We start from the raw sequence: 18,606 nt of genomic DNA on the forward strand, positions 1-18,606 counted from the left end.
TATATATGTTCTTCTTGATGATGAGTAGGCCAATGCTGGCGATGCATTGGGCAGTTTTAACCACCCATTTTGGAGCCTTCCTGTGTGTCAGTGCAGTTTCTGGAGTATGCATTGATGCAGAATGTTAGGGTGCTCTCGACTGCAGTTCTGTAGAAGGTCATGAGTATCGATATGCATAGTACAGCTTTCTTCAGCCTACTCAGAAAGAAGAGGCATTGGTGAGTTTTCTTGACTATGTAGGATGTGTTCTAGGTCCATGAGAGATTTGAGTGAGATGTGCACTCGCAGGAGTTTGAAACTGCTCACAGTTTCCACTGCTGTAAAGAGGAGTGTATGCGGCGTGAGTTCTCCTGAAGTTGATGCCCATCCTTTTTGTCTTGTTAAGTCTGAGGAAGAGGTTACTTGCCGGGCACCAGGCCTCGGACTCTTCCAGCTCCTCTCTGTAGACTGTCTCATCGTTGGCCATGCAGTCACGTGTGAGCAGAGTGTACAGCAATGGGCTCAGCACAGAGTCCTGGGGGCGGGGGGGGGCACCCTTGTTGAGAAGAGTGGGGAGGGAAAAGTGGTTGTGTATCCCCAATATCAGAGGTCTGTTGGTAAGGAAGTCCAACATCCAGCTACACAGTGGTGTATTTAGACTGAGGAGTATGGTGATATTGGGTTTGCTGATCTTGAAGTTCTAAACTCAGACGAAGACCTTAAGCTGTTTCTGATATAAATAGCTACAGGAATCCTCACAAAATGGAATTTTCAAAGATTAGTTCATTTCCCTGTGATCCTCCACGGCAAGCTTATCTACCAACACGCACTATTTGAGTGGTGGGTCGCCCCCTCCCTACCAAGAAGGTGATACTTCCAGGTAACAAAGTAGTTTGAACACAGTTCATTTACTTTCAGTGATATGTGTTTAAATCCAAACAACATTCTTAAAACACATTTAAAACTCATTGAAGATTTCTATCTTATAAAAGGCTTCCAAGTTACAAACCATTTCTAAAACACAAAGGATTTCCAAAACACATTGACAATTCCTATAAGCTAAAAAGACATAGCAATGAGCTGCAGACAAACCAGTCATCCTTCGCAGAACTCATAGGCAGAGGAATGGATTCTGGTCCCCCATTTTTTTGTTATCCTTCTTGATGTTCTTGCACCATTCCTAAAAAGTCTGGACTGCTTTCTACATTTATATTGTTTCCCTGCTACTTGGGTGATTTCACACGTGATATTTTTTCAGATACATTTAAACACAAATGGTCTAAAAGCTTCTGGAAACAGAGATCCCAGGTACCCACAGTTAATGCTGTGAAGCAGACTTGCTTGAGTACATAAATCTTCCAACCATTAATACATTAGCTAGTTGATATGATAAGTGATAATATCAATTTGGTCTGCAAGTTTCTTTGAATGAAATAATTTAGCCTGTGTTGTCTAGTTTGAAACAAGCCAAATTAAGTGACCTATTGTCTTACACTGCACCCCTTGAGCAATCAGCCGAGATGTTGTGGGGTGATAAAGTCTGTGCTATTGACTTGTTTGTAAAGCTGCTTCTTTATACATCAGACTAATTACTGCTTGCTATTTACATAAAGAACTAAAGACTGGCTCACATTTATGACAAGCAACTAAATAAAAAACATTGGTTGGAAGATTAACTCACTAAAAACAACACTTTGATCTTCAGAAGCTCACAGCTGCTGGGTTTAGAAAGTTGAGCTTGGCAAAAGGCAAGGCCCCCAGACCCTGGACAGTGAATATCCATCAAAAAAGACTTTTGGACAAGTACACAGATAGGAAAGGTCTGGAGGGATATGGGCCAAACACAGGCAAATGGAACTAGCTTTTCTGTGCATCGTCGTCAGTATGGACAGTTGGGTTGAAAGGCATGTTTCCATACTCTATTACACTATGATTCAATGAATGGCAGAGAGTAGGCAATTTCCAAGAACTAGCACATCAAAAACAGATAAGGAACATTTATTCATTCCAGAGCAGAAGGATTTTAAAACAAAAGAATTAAGAGCAAGAGTAAACCATCCTGGCCATTGAGCTTAATCTGCCATTTAATAAGATCATAGCTGATCAGGTAGTGGACTTACCTTTTCCCCATAACCCTTAATTCCCCTGTTATGCAAAAATCGATCTAGCTCTTTTGTAAATATATTTAATGAGGTAGCTTCTACTGCTTCTCTGGGTGGAGAATTCCACAGATTTACTACACTTTGGGAAAAGCAGTTTCTCCTTGCTTTATTTAGAGATACAGCCTTTCCGCCTCTTCGAGCTGTGTTGTCTCAGCAACCCCTGACAGCCATGCTTTAACCCTAACCTAATCATGGATCATTTTACAATGACCAATTAACCTACCCAGTAGATCTTTGGAATGTGGGCAGAAACCAGAGGAGCTGGAGAAAACCCATGCATTCCTTAGGAAGGACATACAGAGGCTCCTTACAGAGGACACCAGAAATGAATTCTGAACTCCAGCGCCCTGAGCTGTAATAGATCCACACAAACCACTATGCTACAGTAACGCCATAAATCTATTCCACTGAATCTTGAGGCTATGTACCCTGGTTCTAGTCTCATTTAACATTGTAAGCCACTTTCCTGCCTCTGTCTTATATACCCTTTTCATAATTTTATGTTTCCATAAGATCGCCCCCCATTCTAATGCATTGTCTCAGGCAGCTCAATCTCTCCTCATAAGTTAACCCTGTGATCTTCGGAATCAATGTCGTGAACCTCCTCTGCAACATCTCCAAAGCCATTATGTCTTTGGGGACCAGAACTGCAGGCAGTACTCCAGCTATAGCCTCACCAGTACCCTATACAGTTGTACATACCTTCACTGCGCTTAAATTCAATCTTTCTAGCAATGAAGGGTAATTTTCCATTTGTCTTCTTGGTAACCTGTTGCATCTTCGAACCAGCCTTTTGTGATTCATGCACAAGCACTCCCAAGCCCCTTGGTATGCAGCCATCTTTCACTATTTCAGTAATAATTTAATTTCTAACAACATTGTTCTCCACCTGTCAGATCCTTGCCCACTCAAGAATTCAGTATCCACCTGTCCCCCTCTGTCCACAGTGCTCATTATGTCCTCAAAGGGCTCCAGTAAGTTTGTATATTTTGGTTCAACTGTAAAAGCAGTAGGAATGTTGGCAGGAGAAGGGGGTAGAAAGAGATTTGTTTGACAAGAGAAGTGGAAAACATTCTGCAAAATTTGATTGCACCTCCAAGAAGATCACAACTTTATCATAGCTTGGAGGCTTGCATGTCTCAATGACCTGGAGAACTAGGGTCACCCATGCTAAATGGGTCAAAGGTTAGAGGCTAGATTAAGAGTGGTCTACCTGTCCTCCAGGTTCGGGGATTCAGCTCAGGTCTAATAACCCTGACTGGTAAAACAAAATTGTTATGGAAACTGCATCTGAGTGGCCAGGGACAGAGGGAAATGGAGGACCTTCATTGCTGCCCTAAATTCCAGCAGGCGTAATGGGCAGTAGGTAATTTTACTGGTACTTAAAAATCTTACGCTGCTAGATCACCAGAGATGTGGATATTCGTGTGGATTGTAGAAATTCTACTGGAAGGAGGAAATTAAATAAATGTTACAGGAAAGGGGACGATTAGATTAAAGTCTTGAAGCTGAGTAAACAATGATAGCAAAAGTTAATTATGCCCTTGGGAGCATGATAGACTAGAAGAATTTGAAATAACAGGTAAAATCAATGGGGAATTTTCATAAACATCGTATACAGTATTTCATTACCTGTTCTTGCATTAAATTAAGAGCAAACACAATTAACAATATACCTTTAATTGTAATTTATTGCCTTTTTCATTCAAAAAAGTTTTGTGCTTATGTAGTGCATTTCATAACAATGATAGTTTTAGTACGCTTCACGGCCATTTAAGTACTCTATAAGTGTACTTATCACTGCACACTGAGAAATAAATACGAGTATTGAATTTTGGTTAATCGTTCTTTTTACTTCAGTGATCTTATCAAGTTGGAAACTTCATTTTTGATGTTATATCTACATTTGTCAGCCTTTTGATTTGCTTTCCCTTTCAACATCACATTGCTTTATTCTGAACATGCCAATTAAAAAAAAAATCCGTCGCATATACTTGTATTCATTATGTTGACGTATAAAGAGGAAACCGCTTATCTTATTATTGTCGTGGTTTCTCGTTTCTCACAAACGACAAGGAGACGCAGAAAACCCGTCAAGACGTTTTAAACTTTAATTTGCAAATCAAAGTTGAGACAATCAGAAAGCTAGTAGCTGACTGCCCGTCGAGGCTTGTACACAGCATTCTTTATAGCAATTTTCCTATCTTAGCTACATTATCATATCCAATCGGCCTGTGATTACATATCATTAATATATCCGCTCTCGACTTTCCATATTGTTTTATTCCCCAACTTAGTTATGTCCTAGTTTACATTTTAGACCATACGTCTTCTCATCCCTAACCACAGTTATTTCTTAGTTGGTCTTGTATTGACATACTGCCACATATTTCATCACCTTACTCGCCACCGTTATCTTTCTACTTGGTTTCATTCTAGTTCTCTTAATGAATTAATAGTGAACAGGTCAAAAGTCATGGCTACATAGTGAATACCTTCTAATGAGCTAACATAGAGAATATTGTAGAGAATACAATGTGTGCATTTGAGTAAATACTGTAATACATTTGAGTAAATACTGTAATGCATAGAAAATACAATGTGTGCATTTGCATTTTCCAATATAATATGTTGATAAAATATTGTTTAACATACTGCTGTTGCCATTCAGTAATGGATGACGTATTATATCCATTACTACAGCCTCTGCACCACCATATTAAACAATCACAACCCAGGCAGCCTAACCAGTACTGTATAAGGTTTAATAGTGTAACTTTTCCCACCAGATATCAGCAACACGAACTCCCCTTGCAATTACCTCTCCGCGTAGGCGTACGCCCACACCCCCTTTAGCATGTGCAAGTGACTTAGCTCATTATACTTCTACACTGCCTCCAGTTCAGATTCGTTGGTGCATTGCCAGTCGCGGTTTCTCTGCTTCTCCTGCCTTTGCAGACTGAGCCAGCTTGGCAGTGAATGATTGACAGCTCGGAGGAAGGAGAGCGAGCGAGCGAGCGCCGGGTTTGCCTGCAGCATCGCCATTGTTGCGGCCTCTCGGTCAGACGGCGGGAGAGTCAGAGCGACGGGTGTCACGGCCACCTCACCCAGCGTGACAGGCACGGGGAATGTTCGCCGTTGCTGGAATGACCGGAAGGTAAAAAAAAGTCACGACTAGTCACTTTTCATTGTGCTTGGATGTGTCTCCACGGTGCTTTGAGGTTGTCTGCATTTTAAATTGTTTTAGCACCATTCAGGCTGAGGCAAGGAGGTACTTGGCGGGGGCGACTCGATGGCTGCAGTTAGTGCTTTTTCTTCGTCTCAGGTTTTGTTCTGTTCAATTAATTTTAAAAAAAGGCGGAAACGAGGCAGACCCCTCCAGTATTAAACTGCAAGCTCTTTTCCTGATGATTTAAAATTAATTAAAATTTCCGTCAGTATGTAACCCTTAAATTTTGAGATTGCTAAAAGTTAACATGAGTTGTTTAATCTTCGGTCACCACGCCCTTCAATGCAAGATTAGTAATGTTAACTTCTTTCAAAAGTTACATTGTATTAAACTTTGTAACCTGAGGCCTAAACTAAGTGCCGCCCTCGAGTACAATGAACATTGGAGAGGGTTATACTTTTTTTTTTGGTTTTTAACTCTTAAATGCACATTTAAACTAGGAAGTAAATGCAGTAACGGGCTGGGAATCAGGGTGGCTATGTCAGCATAAAAGAGGGGGAAAAAATCCACAATAGAGCCAGAAAATTACTCATCAAGCCTGTAATCACTACAAAGACTAGATTGAAAAAAAATTTGGATGTCAGTTTTCATTTCTGGCTAAAATTTGAGATATGTTCTATTTTGAGTTTTGGCTCCTTGAAGCTTTTTCACTTCCTTAAGATGTACTAGGTAGATTTTAAATTTATTTTAGTTAACCGATTGTAGACTGAGCCATGTGGATGGAAATTTATATTAACATACACAAGGCAGCATTTTAGATATCTTATCACAGATTAGAGAAAATCTACAGATGCTGGAAATCTGAGCAATGCACACAAAATGCTGGAGGAACTCAACAGGCAGTCGGCATCCATAGAGAAACATCAACTGATCATTCATTTTCACACATGCTGCCCGGCCTGCTGAGTTCCTCCAGCATTTTGTGTGTGTTGTTTTAGATATCTTGTATGATTTGCACAGGATGGATTTCAATGTTAATAATTTAAAACTAAATTAAAATATATTATTTGTCAGAAGCATTTGTTCAAAGCTCAGTTTCACTGAATGCTTGCTTTTTAAAATAATAGAATACTTCAAGGAGCTTCATTGAATCCTAATGGAACAATGGCATTGGCACCAAAACAATGAAGAAGACAGAACCGATGATACTGGGTCAAATAACAACCATATTTTCCTTATGACATAGAATGAGCCCATATTAGACTAATGAATCTACGCCAGCTCACAGAACGATCCCATTTTCCACTAATTTTTCCTGTGACCTATTCTTTCCAGATTCCCATTAACTAATAATAATAAATACTTTATTGATCCTGAGTGGGAAATTCTTTTGTTACAGCACCAACATTTAAAAACACACTTAACAGTGTGCAGACTTAACTAATAATAAAGTACAGAATAATATACACAATAATTTATCATGTGCAATAATTTGCAATAGTGTATGAAATAATGAAACAGACTACTGTACTATGATGTATGTTCTCCTTTCGCACAGAGATAAGCTGTTGTATATGCTTACTGCATTTGGTAGGAAAGATTTTCTGTAACAATCCTTATGACAGCAGAGCTGAATGAGTCTGTTTGAAAGGGTGCTCCGCTGCTTATTCAGTAAGTCATGGAGAGGATGTGCCTGATTGTCCATAGTGGTGTTCTACCACTCATCTACACAGGGGAAATATACAGTAACAATTTAACTGCCAACCCACCAATCTTTGGCATGGTGGAGGAATGTCATGAGGTCACAGAGAGATCATACAGACTCCACACAGATGCCATTGGGTGTCAGCATTCAACCCAGGTTGCTGAAGCTGTGAGCCTGCAAATGTGCTAGCTGTGCTGCAGAAAAAAAAGCCCAGGCAAGGTCTAGAAGGCAGTCTAATGCACAGATGCGGAAGTCGATGGGGAATGACAGATTCAGATTCATTGATTGTAAGGGTGGAGGCGGCTATGAAGAGAAATTTAAAATCAAGAAAGCAAATCATCAAATTAATAATTGTTGGATTTAAAACTGGTGGACCTGGTTTATAACGTATGATTGTGAGTGTAGGGATGAACAAAGACACTGAGAGCAGGCGCTGTGTCTGGAATCTATTAAGTGACGAGATTAGATCAAGGGTCTAATATTGGTCCATGGCATAAAAAAGGTACGGAACCCCTGGATTAGAAAGAGGAAAGGATTGAAGGATATGCTTGAAGACTTCTTGAAGGAATCCAACATCTCCACTGAAAACGTCTGGGGGTGGCTACTCGAAGAATAATGGTTGGTGCTTGAGTCTGTGAATGTGGAGCGCAGAGAAGCTCTGTGAATGTAGCTGAAGGAGCATAGCTCCTGTCCATCTGAGGCAGAATCTGAGTTCCTGCACAGGCCCCACCAGACCCCACAAAGTTGGAATGGAAGCAAGTCATCTTCTATCCTGAAGGTCTGCTTCAGATGAATATCGGGATGGGATTTAACTAAATGCTTAGAACCAGTTTTAATATTTCTGGCGTATATCATGAAATTTGTTGTCCTTTTCAAGCAGAAGGATATGTAGTTACGATTTAATGAAATGTTGGATTTGAGTAGCAAGTTTTTGGATGAAAACTTCAGTTTATAAAGGATGAAGACAATCTGAAGAATGTCTTAAGCTTTCAGCAACAAATGGCTGAGGTGGTGTAGAGATGTGTGGTACTATAGAGGTGGTAGTAGGCAGCCTTTGTGATGGAGAATGAAAAGCCTTGGGAGATATGTAAATGATCAATTAACACTTAGAATTTTAAATGAATCTAATGAGACAAATACCTCACCTCTTTAATATTAAATTGCAATGTGTATTCTAGTGACCACATTTAAATTTTCCATATAGCTAATTTTTTATGCTCAGACTGCTGGTGGGAACCATTGGTTAAACTTGGGTGAACTAACTGTTTGATAGGAAGCTCCGTTTATAATTTGTATGTTGCATTGCCTGTGATAACTGCACTTCAGTCCAGTTATATTTGTAATTTTTTTTTGTTGAACTGTTTCCACAGTTGCACCTTTTAACAACTGTGTCTTCAGTTGAATTATCCAGTGAAAGACGCAAGATAAAAGGTGTAAAATTTAACAAAAGATTAACCTCGCTGAGGTTAAGCAAATCAGTTTCACGATCTGTTTCCCTTCATTTATTAGTTATCTTATTTTTTTCCATCTTTCTGGGCCCTTCCAACAGCATTTTATTTCAATTTCCAGTAAATAATTACAGAATTGTTCCATTAATCAATTTCCCCATGTTATTCCATGTGACAGATTTAATGTGCCTGGTCCAATTAATTTCTGACTGAGCTTCTGTGTACACTTAATAGAAAATTGGAGTGATTCATGTTCTTTGTAGTAAAGACATTTATCCTTCTCAGTCGCAATTGTTCAATCACTTGGGTTGAAATTATGCCCACTGGTTCTAGATTCTTCACCAAGAGGAAACAACCCCCTGCCTCAGTGACTGTTGTCTAGTAGCACTATCCACTCTGATGAAGTCCTTTTCGAGATTGGTGATGAAACACATCAACTCCTGATGGAGGGTAACTTGCATCTGCTCCAAGTTGCCCCATTTCTTTTTTGTGTTTGCACTTTTTCCATCACTGCCTGTAAGAAGTTTGTACATTCTCCCCACGACCATGTGGGTTCCCTCCGGGTCCGAAGGCATACTGGTTGGTAGGTGAATTGGACATTTTATATTGTCCAGTTATTGGACTAGGATTAAATCAGAAGGTTTCTGGGCAGCACAGCTTGAAAGGTCAGAAGGGCCAATTATGCTCTGTATCTGAATAAATAAATAAAAATAAAATGTTTATTTAATTTTATGTGCTTATTGTAATTTTGTTTTTTTTATTATTATGTATTGCAATGTCCTGCTGCAAAACAGCAAATTTCACAACGTATGCCAGTGATATTAAACCTAAAAGCCAAGGGAGGGCATATAATAGAGTAAAAATTAGTGAGCTGAAGAGATAGTAATGAGAGACGAGGAAATGGCAGATAAACTGGATAAGTATTTTGCAACAATCTGCACTGTGGAAGACACAAGCAGTATGGTGGAAGTTCCAGGTGTCAGGGGACAGAAGTGTGTGGAGTTGCCATTACTAGGGAGAAGGTTCTTAGTAAGCTGAAAGGTCTGAAGGTGGTTAAGTCATCTGGAGCAGGTAGTGTACACCCCAGGGTTCTGGAAGAAGTGGCTGAAGAGATTGTTGAGGCATTAGTAATGATCTTTCAAGATTCTGAAATGATTCTGGAAGACTGGAAAATTACAAGTGTCACTCTCTCTTCAAGGACGGAGAGAGGAGGAAGAAAGGAATTTGTAAGTCAGTTAGTGTGACCTCAGTGGTTGGGAAGATGTAGGTGTCAATTGCTAATGATTGGTTTTGGGGTTGGCAGATGATGAAGTAGGTCGTAGTCAGCATGGTTTCCTCAAAAGAAAGTCTTGCCTGACAAATCTGTTGGAATTCATTGAAGAAATATAGCAAGCAGGATAGACAAAGGAAATTTGGTTCATGTGTACTTGGATTTTCAGAAGGCCTTTGACAAGATCCATCAATGTTCCCTCTACTTTGTCATGACCAGAGCACGCAAAAATCTTGTACTGTGCAATTTTTTGCCCAGTGACAACAACAGGTGTGCATTGAATTTTATATATAAAAGTATTCATTTTAACAGCTGGCAAAATACTGTCAATAAGAACTTTGATCTCCTGTTAGTTTGATTGTTTTCGCTGTCATTCATCTGCACTCTTGCAAAACATCTGTAGCGGATACTGAAGGATTTTCTTGCTGGAGCTTTTGCACACTGTCCATATGTGGTTTGCTTGCTAAATGACCCTTTAAAAAGTCAAGTATCCAAATATCACTCCACTTCTTCCCACTTGCAAATTCTCCAGCAACATTTGCGTCGAGACAATACATGCAGGTAACTCCAGTTTCTGTATTGTGCATAAGTATTTTTCCTAACTGTATGTTCCTGACCTCGTGAACTTTCGGTGTAGAAGTTTCTGTTTTGACCATAAGAGAAAGGAGCCGAATTAGGCCATTTGGCTCATCAAGTCTGCTCCACCATTCCAACATGGATGATCTGTTTTTTCCTCCGTCCCAATCCCCTGCCTTCTCCCTGTATCCCTTCATGCCCTGACCAATCAAGAATCTGTCATCCTGACTTAAATATGTATACAGATTTGGCCTCCACAGTTGCCTGTGGCAAATGAATTCACTACTCTCTGACCAAAGAAATTCTTCCTCATCTCTGTTCTAAAAGGACGCCCCTCTATTCTGAGGCTGTGTCTTCTGGTCTTAGACTCTTCCACCATAGGAAACAAGATTTCCACATCTACTCTGTCAAGGCCTTTCACCATTCAATAGGTTCAAATAAGGTTACCCTTCATTCTTTTGTATTCCAATGAATACAGGCCCATAGCTATCTGATAAGTCATTCAAACCTGGAGTCATTTTCATGATTTAAATGAACTAGCAGTTGTTTTGCGCTTCATACCCTTTGCTTCTTTGGAGTTTGGCATAGTGAGTCAATAATTTCTTCAATAAAAACAGCATAAATAAGCCAGTTCTGAAATCTGCAGACAAGTCATTGCAAATTCCATGTTGTCAACATTGTCCGCATCAGAAACCAGAAAAAGAAATATGATTATGTATGATCGTGAAATATACTTAACATGTCAACGAGGTAGAGGGTGGCAACCTTTTGTGCGCAGTTTAAATTCCTTTGGGCACAAGTAACAAAAGATGTGTGATATGCATACCTAAGAGTGAACATTGGGTGCCACAAATGAGGCTGCTTAACAAGCTATGAGCATTACAGGAAAGATACTAGCATGGATAAAGTAGTGACTGATTGGTAGGAGGCAAAGTATGGGAATAAAGGGAGCCTCCTCTGGTTGGCTGCCGAGGACTAGTGGTGTTCTACAGGAAGACATGAGGTTGCCTTGGCAGTCAAAGTAAAGGATAATCCAAAGAGATTTTACAGGTATATTAAGAGTAAAAGGATTGTAAGGGATAAAATTGGTCCTCTTGAACACATCAGAGTGGTCGGCTATGTGCGGAACCAAAAGTAACGGGGGAGATCTTAAATGGGTTTTTTGCGTCTGTATTTACTAAGGAAACTGGCATGAAGACTATGGAATTAAGGGAAACAAGTAGTGAGATCATGGAAACTGTACAGATTGAAAAGGAGGAGATGCTTGCTATCTTGAGGCAAATTAAAGTGGATAAATCCCCAGGACCTGACAGGGGTATTCCCTCGGACCTTGAAGGAGACTAGTGTTGAAATTGCAGGGACCCTGGCAGAAATATTTTAAATGTCGGTGTCTACGGGTGAGGTGCCGGAGGATTGGAGAGTGGCTCATGTTGTTCCGTTGTTTAAAAAAGGATCAAAAAGTAATCCGGGAAATTATAGGCCGGTAAGTTTGACGTCAGTAGTGGGTAAGTTATTGGAGTGAGTACTAAGAGACAGAATCTACAAGCATTTGGGATACTTATTAGGGAGAGTCAGCATGGCTTTGTGTGTGGTAGGTCATGTTTGACCAATCTATTGGAGTTTTTTGAGGAGGTTATCAGGAAAGTGGATGAAGTGAAGGCAGTGGATGTGGTCTACATGGACTTCAGTAAGGCCTTTGACAAGGTCCCGCATGGGAGGTTAGTTAGGAAAATTCAGTCGCTAGGTATACATGGGGAGGTGGTAAATTGGATTAGACATTGGCTTAATGGAAGAAGCCAAAGAGTGGTAGTAGAGAATTGCTTCTCTGAGTGGAGGCCTGTGACTAGTGGTGTGCCACAGTGATCAGTGCTGGGTCCATTGTTATTTGTCATCTATATCAATGATCTGGATGATAGTGTGGTAAACTGGATCAGCAAATTTGCTGATGATACAAAGATTGGAGGTGTAGTAGACAGTGAGGAAGGTTTTCAGAGCCTGCAGAGGGACTTGGACCAACTGGAAAAATGGGCTGAAAAATGGCAGATGGAGTTTAATACAGACAAGTATAAGGTATTGCACTTTGGAAGGACAAACCAAGATAGAACATACAGGGTAAATGGTAAGGCACTGAGGAGTGCAGTAGAACAGAGGGATCTGGGAATACAGATACAAAATTCCCTAAAAGTGGCATCATAGGTAGATAGGGTCATAAAGAGAGCTTTTGGTACATTGGCCTTTATTAATCAAAGTATTGCGTATAAGAGCTGGAATGTTATGATGAGGTTGTATAAGGCATTGGTGAGGCCGAATCTGGAGTATTGTGTTCAGTTTTGGTCACCAAATTACAGGAAGGATATTAATAAAGTTGAAAGAGTGCAGAGAAGATTTACAAGGATGTTGCCGGGACTTGAGAAACTCAGTTACAGAGAAAGGTTGAATAGGTTAGGGCTTTATTCCCTGGAGCGTAGAAGAATGAGGGGAGATTTGATAGAGGTATATAAAATCATGATGGGTATAGATAGAGTGAATGCAAGCAGGCTTTTCCCACTGAAGCAAGGGGAGAAAAAAACCAGAGGACATGGGTTAAGGGTGAAGGGGGGAAAGTTTAAAGGGAACATTAGGGGGTGCTTCTTCACACAGAGGATGGTGGGAGTATGGAATGAGCTGCCAGATGAGGTGGTAAATACGGGTTCTTTTTTAACATGTAAGAATAAATTAGACAGATACATGGATGGGAGGTGTATGGAGAGATATGGTCCGTGTGCAGGTCAGTGGGACTAGGCAGAAAATGGTTCGGCACAGCCAAGACGGGCCAAAAGGCCTGTTTCTGTGCTGTAGTTTTTCTATGGTTTTTCTATGAATCTGTGATGGGACCGACGATTTGGATGATGGTATTAATGGATTTGTTGCAAAGTTTTGCAGACGACATGAAGGTAGGGGAAGGGGTAGGTAGTTTTGAGGAAGTAGAGAGGCTACAGAAGGACTAAGAGAGGTTAAACAAATGGGCAAAGAAGCAGTAGATGGAATGCAGTGTTGGGAAGTGTATGGCCACGCACTTTGGTAGAAGAAATGAAAGAATAGACTGTTTTCTAAATGGAGAGAAAATATAAAAAACTGAGGTGCAAAGGGACTTGAGACTCCTTGTGCAAGATTCCCTAAAGGTTAATTTACGTTCCATCCGGCAGAACAAGCAGGATCTCCCAGTGGCTACCCATTTTAATTCTACTTCCCATTCCCATTCTGATGTGTCCATCTGTGGCTTCCTCCACTGTCGAGATAAGGCCACACTTAGGTTGGAGGAACAATGCCTTGTATTCCGTCTGGGTAGCCTCCAACCTGATGGCATGAACATCAATTTCTCAAACTTCTAGTAATGCCTCACCCCCCCCTCACCATTTTCCATCCGCTTATCCCACTCTCATGTTATCTCCTTGCCCACCCATTGCCTCCCTTTAGTGCTCCTCCACCCCCTTCTTCTTTCTTCCATGGCCTTCTGTCTCTTTCACCAATCAACTTCTTAGCTCTTTGCTTCATCCCCTCCCCCTCCAAGTTTCACCTATCACCTGGCGTTTCTCTTTCTCCTCCCCCCACCTTTCAAATCTATTCCTCAGTGTTTTTTCTCCAACCCTGCCAAAGGGTTTTGACCCGAAACATCGACTGTACTTTTTTCCATAGGTGCTGCCTGGCCTGCGGAGTTCCTCCAGTATTTTGTAAATGCAATGTTAGCATTCATTTCAAGAGAACTGGAATACAAAAGCAAGTATATTACATTGCAACTTCATGAAGCACTGGTGAGGCCTCACTTGGAGTATTGTGAGCAGGTTTGGGCCCCTTATCTTAGAAAGGATGTGCTAAAACTGGAGAAGGGTCAAAGGAGGTTCACGAAAATGATTCCAAGATTGAACGGTTTGACATATGAAGAGCGTTTGGTTCTGGGCCTGTACTCACCAGAATTCAGAAGAATGAGGGGTGATCTCATTGAATCAGATTCAGGTTTATTATCCCCGGCATGTGACGTGAAATTTGTTAACTTAGCAGCAGCAGTTTAATGCAATACATAGTCTGGCAGAGAGAGGAAAAAAAATTAAAAATAATAATAATAAATAAATAAGCAAGTAAATCAATTAGATTAAAAAAAGTGTGCAAAAACAGAAATACTGTGTATTTTTTAAAAAAGTGAGGTGGTCTCCAAAGATTCAATGTCTATTTAGGAATCGGATGGCAGAGGGAAAGAAGCCGTTCCCAAATCGCTGAGTGTGTGCCTTCAAGCTTCTGTATCTCCTACCTGATGGCAACCGTGAAAGAACTTGATAGAGGATCTGGAGGGGATGTTTCCTATGCTGGGAGAGTCTAAGACCAGAGGACACAACCTTTAGAGTAGAGGACTGTCCTTTTAGAATAGAGATGAACAGGAATTTCTTCAGTGGTGAATCTGGAATTTGTTGCTACAGGCAGCTATGGGGGGGCGGGGGGAGTCTTTATGTATATTTAAGGCAGAGGTTGATACATTCTTGATTGGTCAGGACATAAAGGGGTACGGGGAGAAGGCAGGAGATTGAGGCAGAGAGGAAAAATGGATCAGCCATGATGAAATGGCAGAGCAAACTCACTGGGCCAAACGGCGTAATTCTGCTCCTATATTTTATGGTCTAATTCTGATTCTGTCTGTTGCACATTGGTTACTTGTATATCTTTGGGTGTGTGTTTTTTTTAATCTTTGTTGTTATCTGTTGTTTTCTTTATATTTACAGTGAATGCCCACACAAAAATAAATCTCAGGTAGTATATGGTGACATATATGTACTTTGACAATTTGCTTTGCTCTTTGAATAACAACACAGCACTTTCATCATCAAACCATTTCAGAATTGTGCCCCTTGTAAATAACTCCTTGTTCTCCCAATCTCCATTTACAATTGGTCAAATTTTGCCTAATCTTTCCTGGTAGGATAATTGCCTTTTTTAAGAAATTACATCACCACTAAGGTAATAATGATGCTCTTTAGGTTCAGACACTAAAATACTCCAATTACTTCTGTTGAACTTTGTACATTTATTGCATCTCTTCCTTATACTAATATATTGCATATGCATTAAAGCCCAGTTGACCATTTGCTAGCTGTTCTTTAACTTCCTAAGTTTCAAGTCTAGATACATGAGTTGCAACTGTTATTGGTCACACCCAGTTTATTATTAAAAAAATTCTTTATTTTCTGTGGGGAATAAGATTCAGTTGTGCTTTCTGAATAATTGCTCCTTATATGGTACTTTACAGTGTTGGTTTATCCTTTCTCCTCTTAAATCTGCTGATACATTTCTGTGAAATGGTCTCCCTCTGGTAACTCAACAAGTGGATATGTTATTTGTGTGGGAGGCTTCTTGAGATTTTATAGGCAAGTTCAATCCTGCCCTCATTCAATATGTGACTTACAGCATTGGTAATTGGCTAACGATGGTAAGAGAATGCCAAAGTTATACCTTCATTGGTAGTCTTGGCATGATTTGTCAATTCAACACCAATCAGTTAAGTCAGAAGTTTAATGATCATTGTAGCCTAGTAGAATTAGGGAGCAGTTTTTTGGGAGGGGGATCAAAATGTCCTTAATTTTTTTTAAAGTAGATTTATTAAAGATATGACTTTTTTTTGTCCAGTCTTGATTGAATTTTTGGACTACACTGACCCTTTTATTTTCTAAAGTTTAAGTGAACAATAAGCTACTTGTCACGAGGGACGTTTCCGGCATTCCAAGTTGATGTATGAATAGTGGCCATTATTATGGGCCTTCAATTACATTTTTGGAATTTACTCCTTATGTTATGATTGTTAATGAGCCTTTTTGAGGAGCCACATTTTGTGCTATTAGTTTATTACAAAATGTAGCAATTATGATCTTGTTGATCTTCTAAACTCATCAAAATGCTTTTGCAGCTGAGATGGGTGTTTGAGTTTACTGCAAGTTTGTAATGACATGTCGAACATGCCTTTGTGCTGTGTAATTTTTGTGTTCACGCCATTCACATCTGCAGAAACTTGTATTCATGCCCTATGACATGTTCATATGGAAAAGCAAGTTAACATTTTTTAAAAATGTTGCTTAAGTAAGCCCTATAACAGAAAAAGGATAGTTGTGGAACCTTGAAAGATCTAGTCCTACAGATATTCATAGTGAATGAATTGGAATCATCCCTTTCTCACTGTGTAGTGAAGCATGATGTTCTAGACAGGTTAAAAGTATTAGTAGCAAGACAGTTCTCAGATGTGAAAAGAGTTTGGAATATTGACATTGAGAGTCATCAGATATTGGAGGTTTTCAGAACGCTAAAGTGGATGGAAACAGTTAAAATTCACTTAATCCTATGTATCACATTAAAACTAGTTATCAAAAGTTAACTGAAAAACTATTGTGCATTGATTTAGTATGAAACAAAACCTAACCGCTGAGTCTCATCTTTTTTCCCCTGAGAAATTGATATCTGAAATTCAGCTTTGCAGAGCCTTGTGATGTGCATTTACAAGGCAGCTAATGAACTTTTGCACAGTATGCACAAGCGATAAAAATACAAATTTAAATTTTAAAAATGGGGATCAGGGACAGTGATGGTCAGGGCAATAACGTTTCCTATTGATCATTATTCAAACCTTCTGCTTCTAAATTCTCCAGTGCTTTGATTTAAAAGATCTAATGAAGATTCACAGATGACCTTGAAATAATACATTGTGTTGAGGATTACAGAAGAATAGTGGGTCATGTACTACAGTGAATTTTTTTTGTGGAATAAATTTAACTCAATGATAATTTTACTACCTCAGTCCTTCGCTGAATATAACCGTTGTTGGCAAGGCTGTTCTTGTTCATTTCTGACCGTGCTTGGTGGTGAGATGGTCAGCTAATGCGTTGATTTTTCATTTTGTGTGGTATAGGTACTATGAAATATTAACAAGAGTAGTATATTTTCTCATCAGAAATTGCAAGATTTTGACTTTCTCATGTTAAAAAGATGCATACAAATTTCCAAGATGATCTTCAGATGGGATTGAAGGACACTTCAATCTGTTTTGGTGGTTTTGCTCAATGTATCCATCTGGGGCAAAGCAGTGTTAAAACTAAATAGAATTCTGAAGTATAAATTAAATCACTGCAATACAAATCAGATGTTGAGCTTGAACTCCATGGATGTCCTTTATTTCACCGGTATTTGCCGAACTATAGTGGATTAACATAAGCAGTGCCTCGATTTTAAAATTCCTAATCATATTATTAAATACTACCATGACTTTGCCTCTCCCAGTCTTGTGTTAAATTTGAACACATGATTCTGAACCATTCTTAAATTTAATCTTAACTTCCTGATGTTTATGACTTTGTAGCTGCCAGAGGAATAATCTGTAGAATTCCTAAAGTTGTCTAGTTGCATTTAATATTCTTTATTTTGGTAATATGCTCAAGTATTTTACTTATTATAATATTTGCTAATTCTACACTGAAGTATTCTTGGATGTTTTACTTAGAATGTACTACATGAATAGATAACAGCAGCTTCTATCGGACTGAAAACCATTCTGATCTTTGCAACTTCTGGTGGCTTTGCAATTTAACAAAGACATTTACGGTGCTTTCTCTTCAATCTGAGGTCCATTCCTAATGAAATTCTGGATTTTAAGATTTGAATTCCACAATTGTAGTATATTCCAACTTAATATTTCTTTAGGGAATAAAATCAAGTGTTTTATTCCCTAAATAAATATTCACTAACCTTTAAAATATCCCAGTATATTTATGAGATATGTTACTTGGAATTTCCTTAATCACTACATTAGCACGTATGGCATCCTGTTGCGGATAGCAAGACCAGCAAATGGAATGAGCTGAAGGATAGGTAATGGTGTTTCTAATGAATAGTAGGTATATCATCAGAGTAATTACAGGATTTGGAAAAAGATAAGTGGGAACTAATTTCAATTCTTCCCTGAATGGTTACCCTGTGGTATAGTCTGTTGTGTTAAAGTGCCTCTTTAATATTGTACTTCAAGAATAGCAATTCTAATATTTTATTAACTCGTTTGGTTACATAAGTTTAAACATTATGAAATAGAATCTACTTGTTTTATTGGAACATGAATCTATCTTAAATGTTTATCTCATGTAATACATCTTTGGAATTATTTTACACCATTCTTGATATGATGTGAATTAGGAACAGGATATAAGAATAAGTCGAGGGAGCAAATGCAAGTTCACTTAAACTTTGCTCAGCAAATGAAAAGAGTCAGTTCTTCCATGTCATTAAGATCAACC

General features: G+C 39.2%; 1 protein-coding gene across 1 annotated transcript in view; it reads left to right on the top strand.

Annotated features, from left to right (window-relative positions):
• Nucleotides 1-5,037: 5,037 nt before the first annotated feature.
• LOC134349553 (LIM and senescent cell antigen-like-containing domain protein 1) overlaps nucleotides 5,038-18,606 on the top strand; it is a 116,266-nt gene continuing 102,697 nt past the window's right edge. The window contains exon 1 of the mRNA XM_063054054.1: nucleotides 5,038-5,298. Coding sequence (XP_062910124.1) covers nucleotides 5,270-5,298 — 29 coding nt within the window. The 5' untranslated portion in view covers nucleotides 5,038-5,269. The remainder of the gene's footprint in view (nucleotides 5,299-18,606) is intronic.

This window comes from Mobula hypostoma, chromosome 7 (assembly GCF_963921235.1).
Source record: "Mobula hypostoma chromosome 7, sMobHyp1.1, whole genome shotgun sequence".
NCBI classification, from domain to species: domain Eukaryota; kingdom Metazoa; phylum Chordata; class Chondrichthyes; order Myliobatiformes; family Myliobatidae; genus Mobula; species Mobula hypostoma.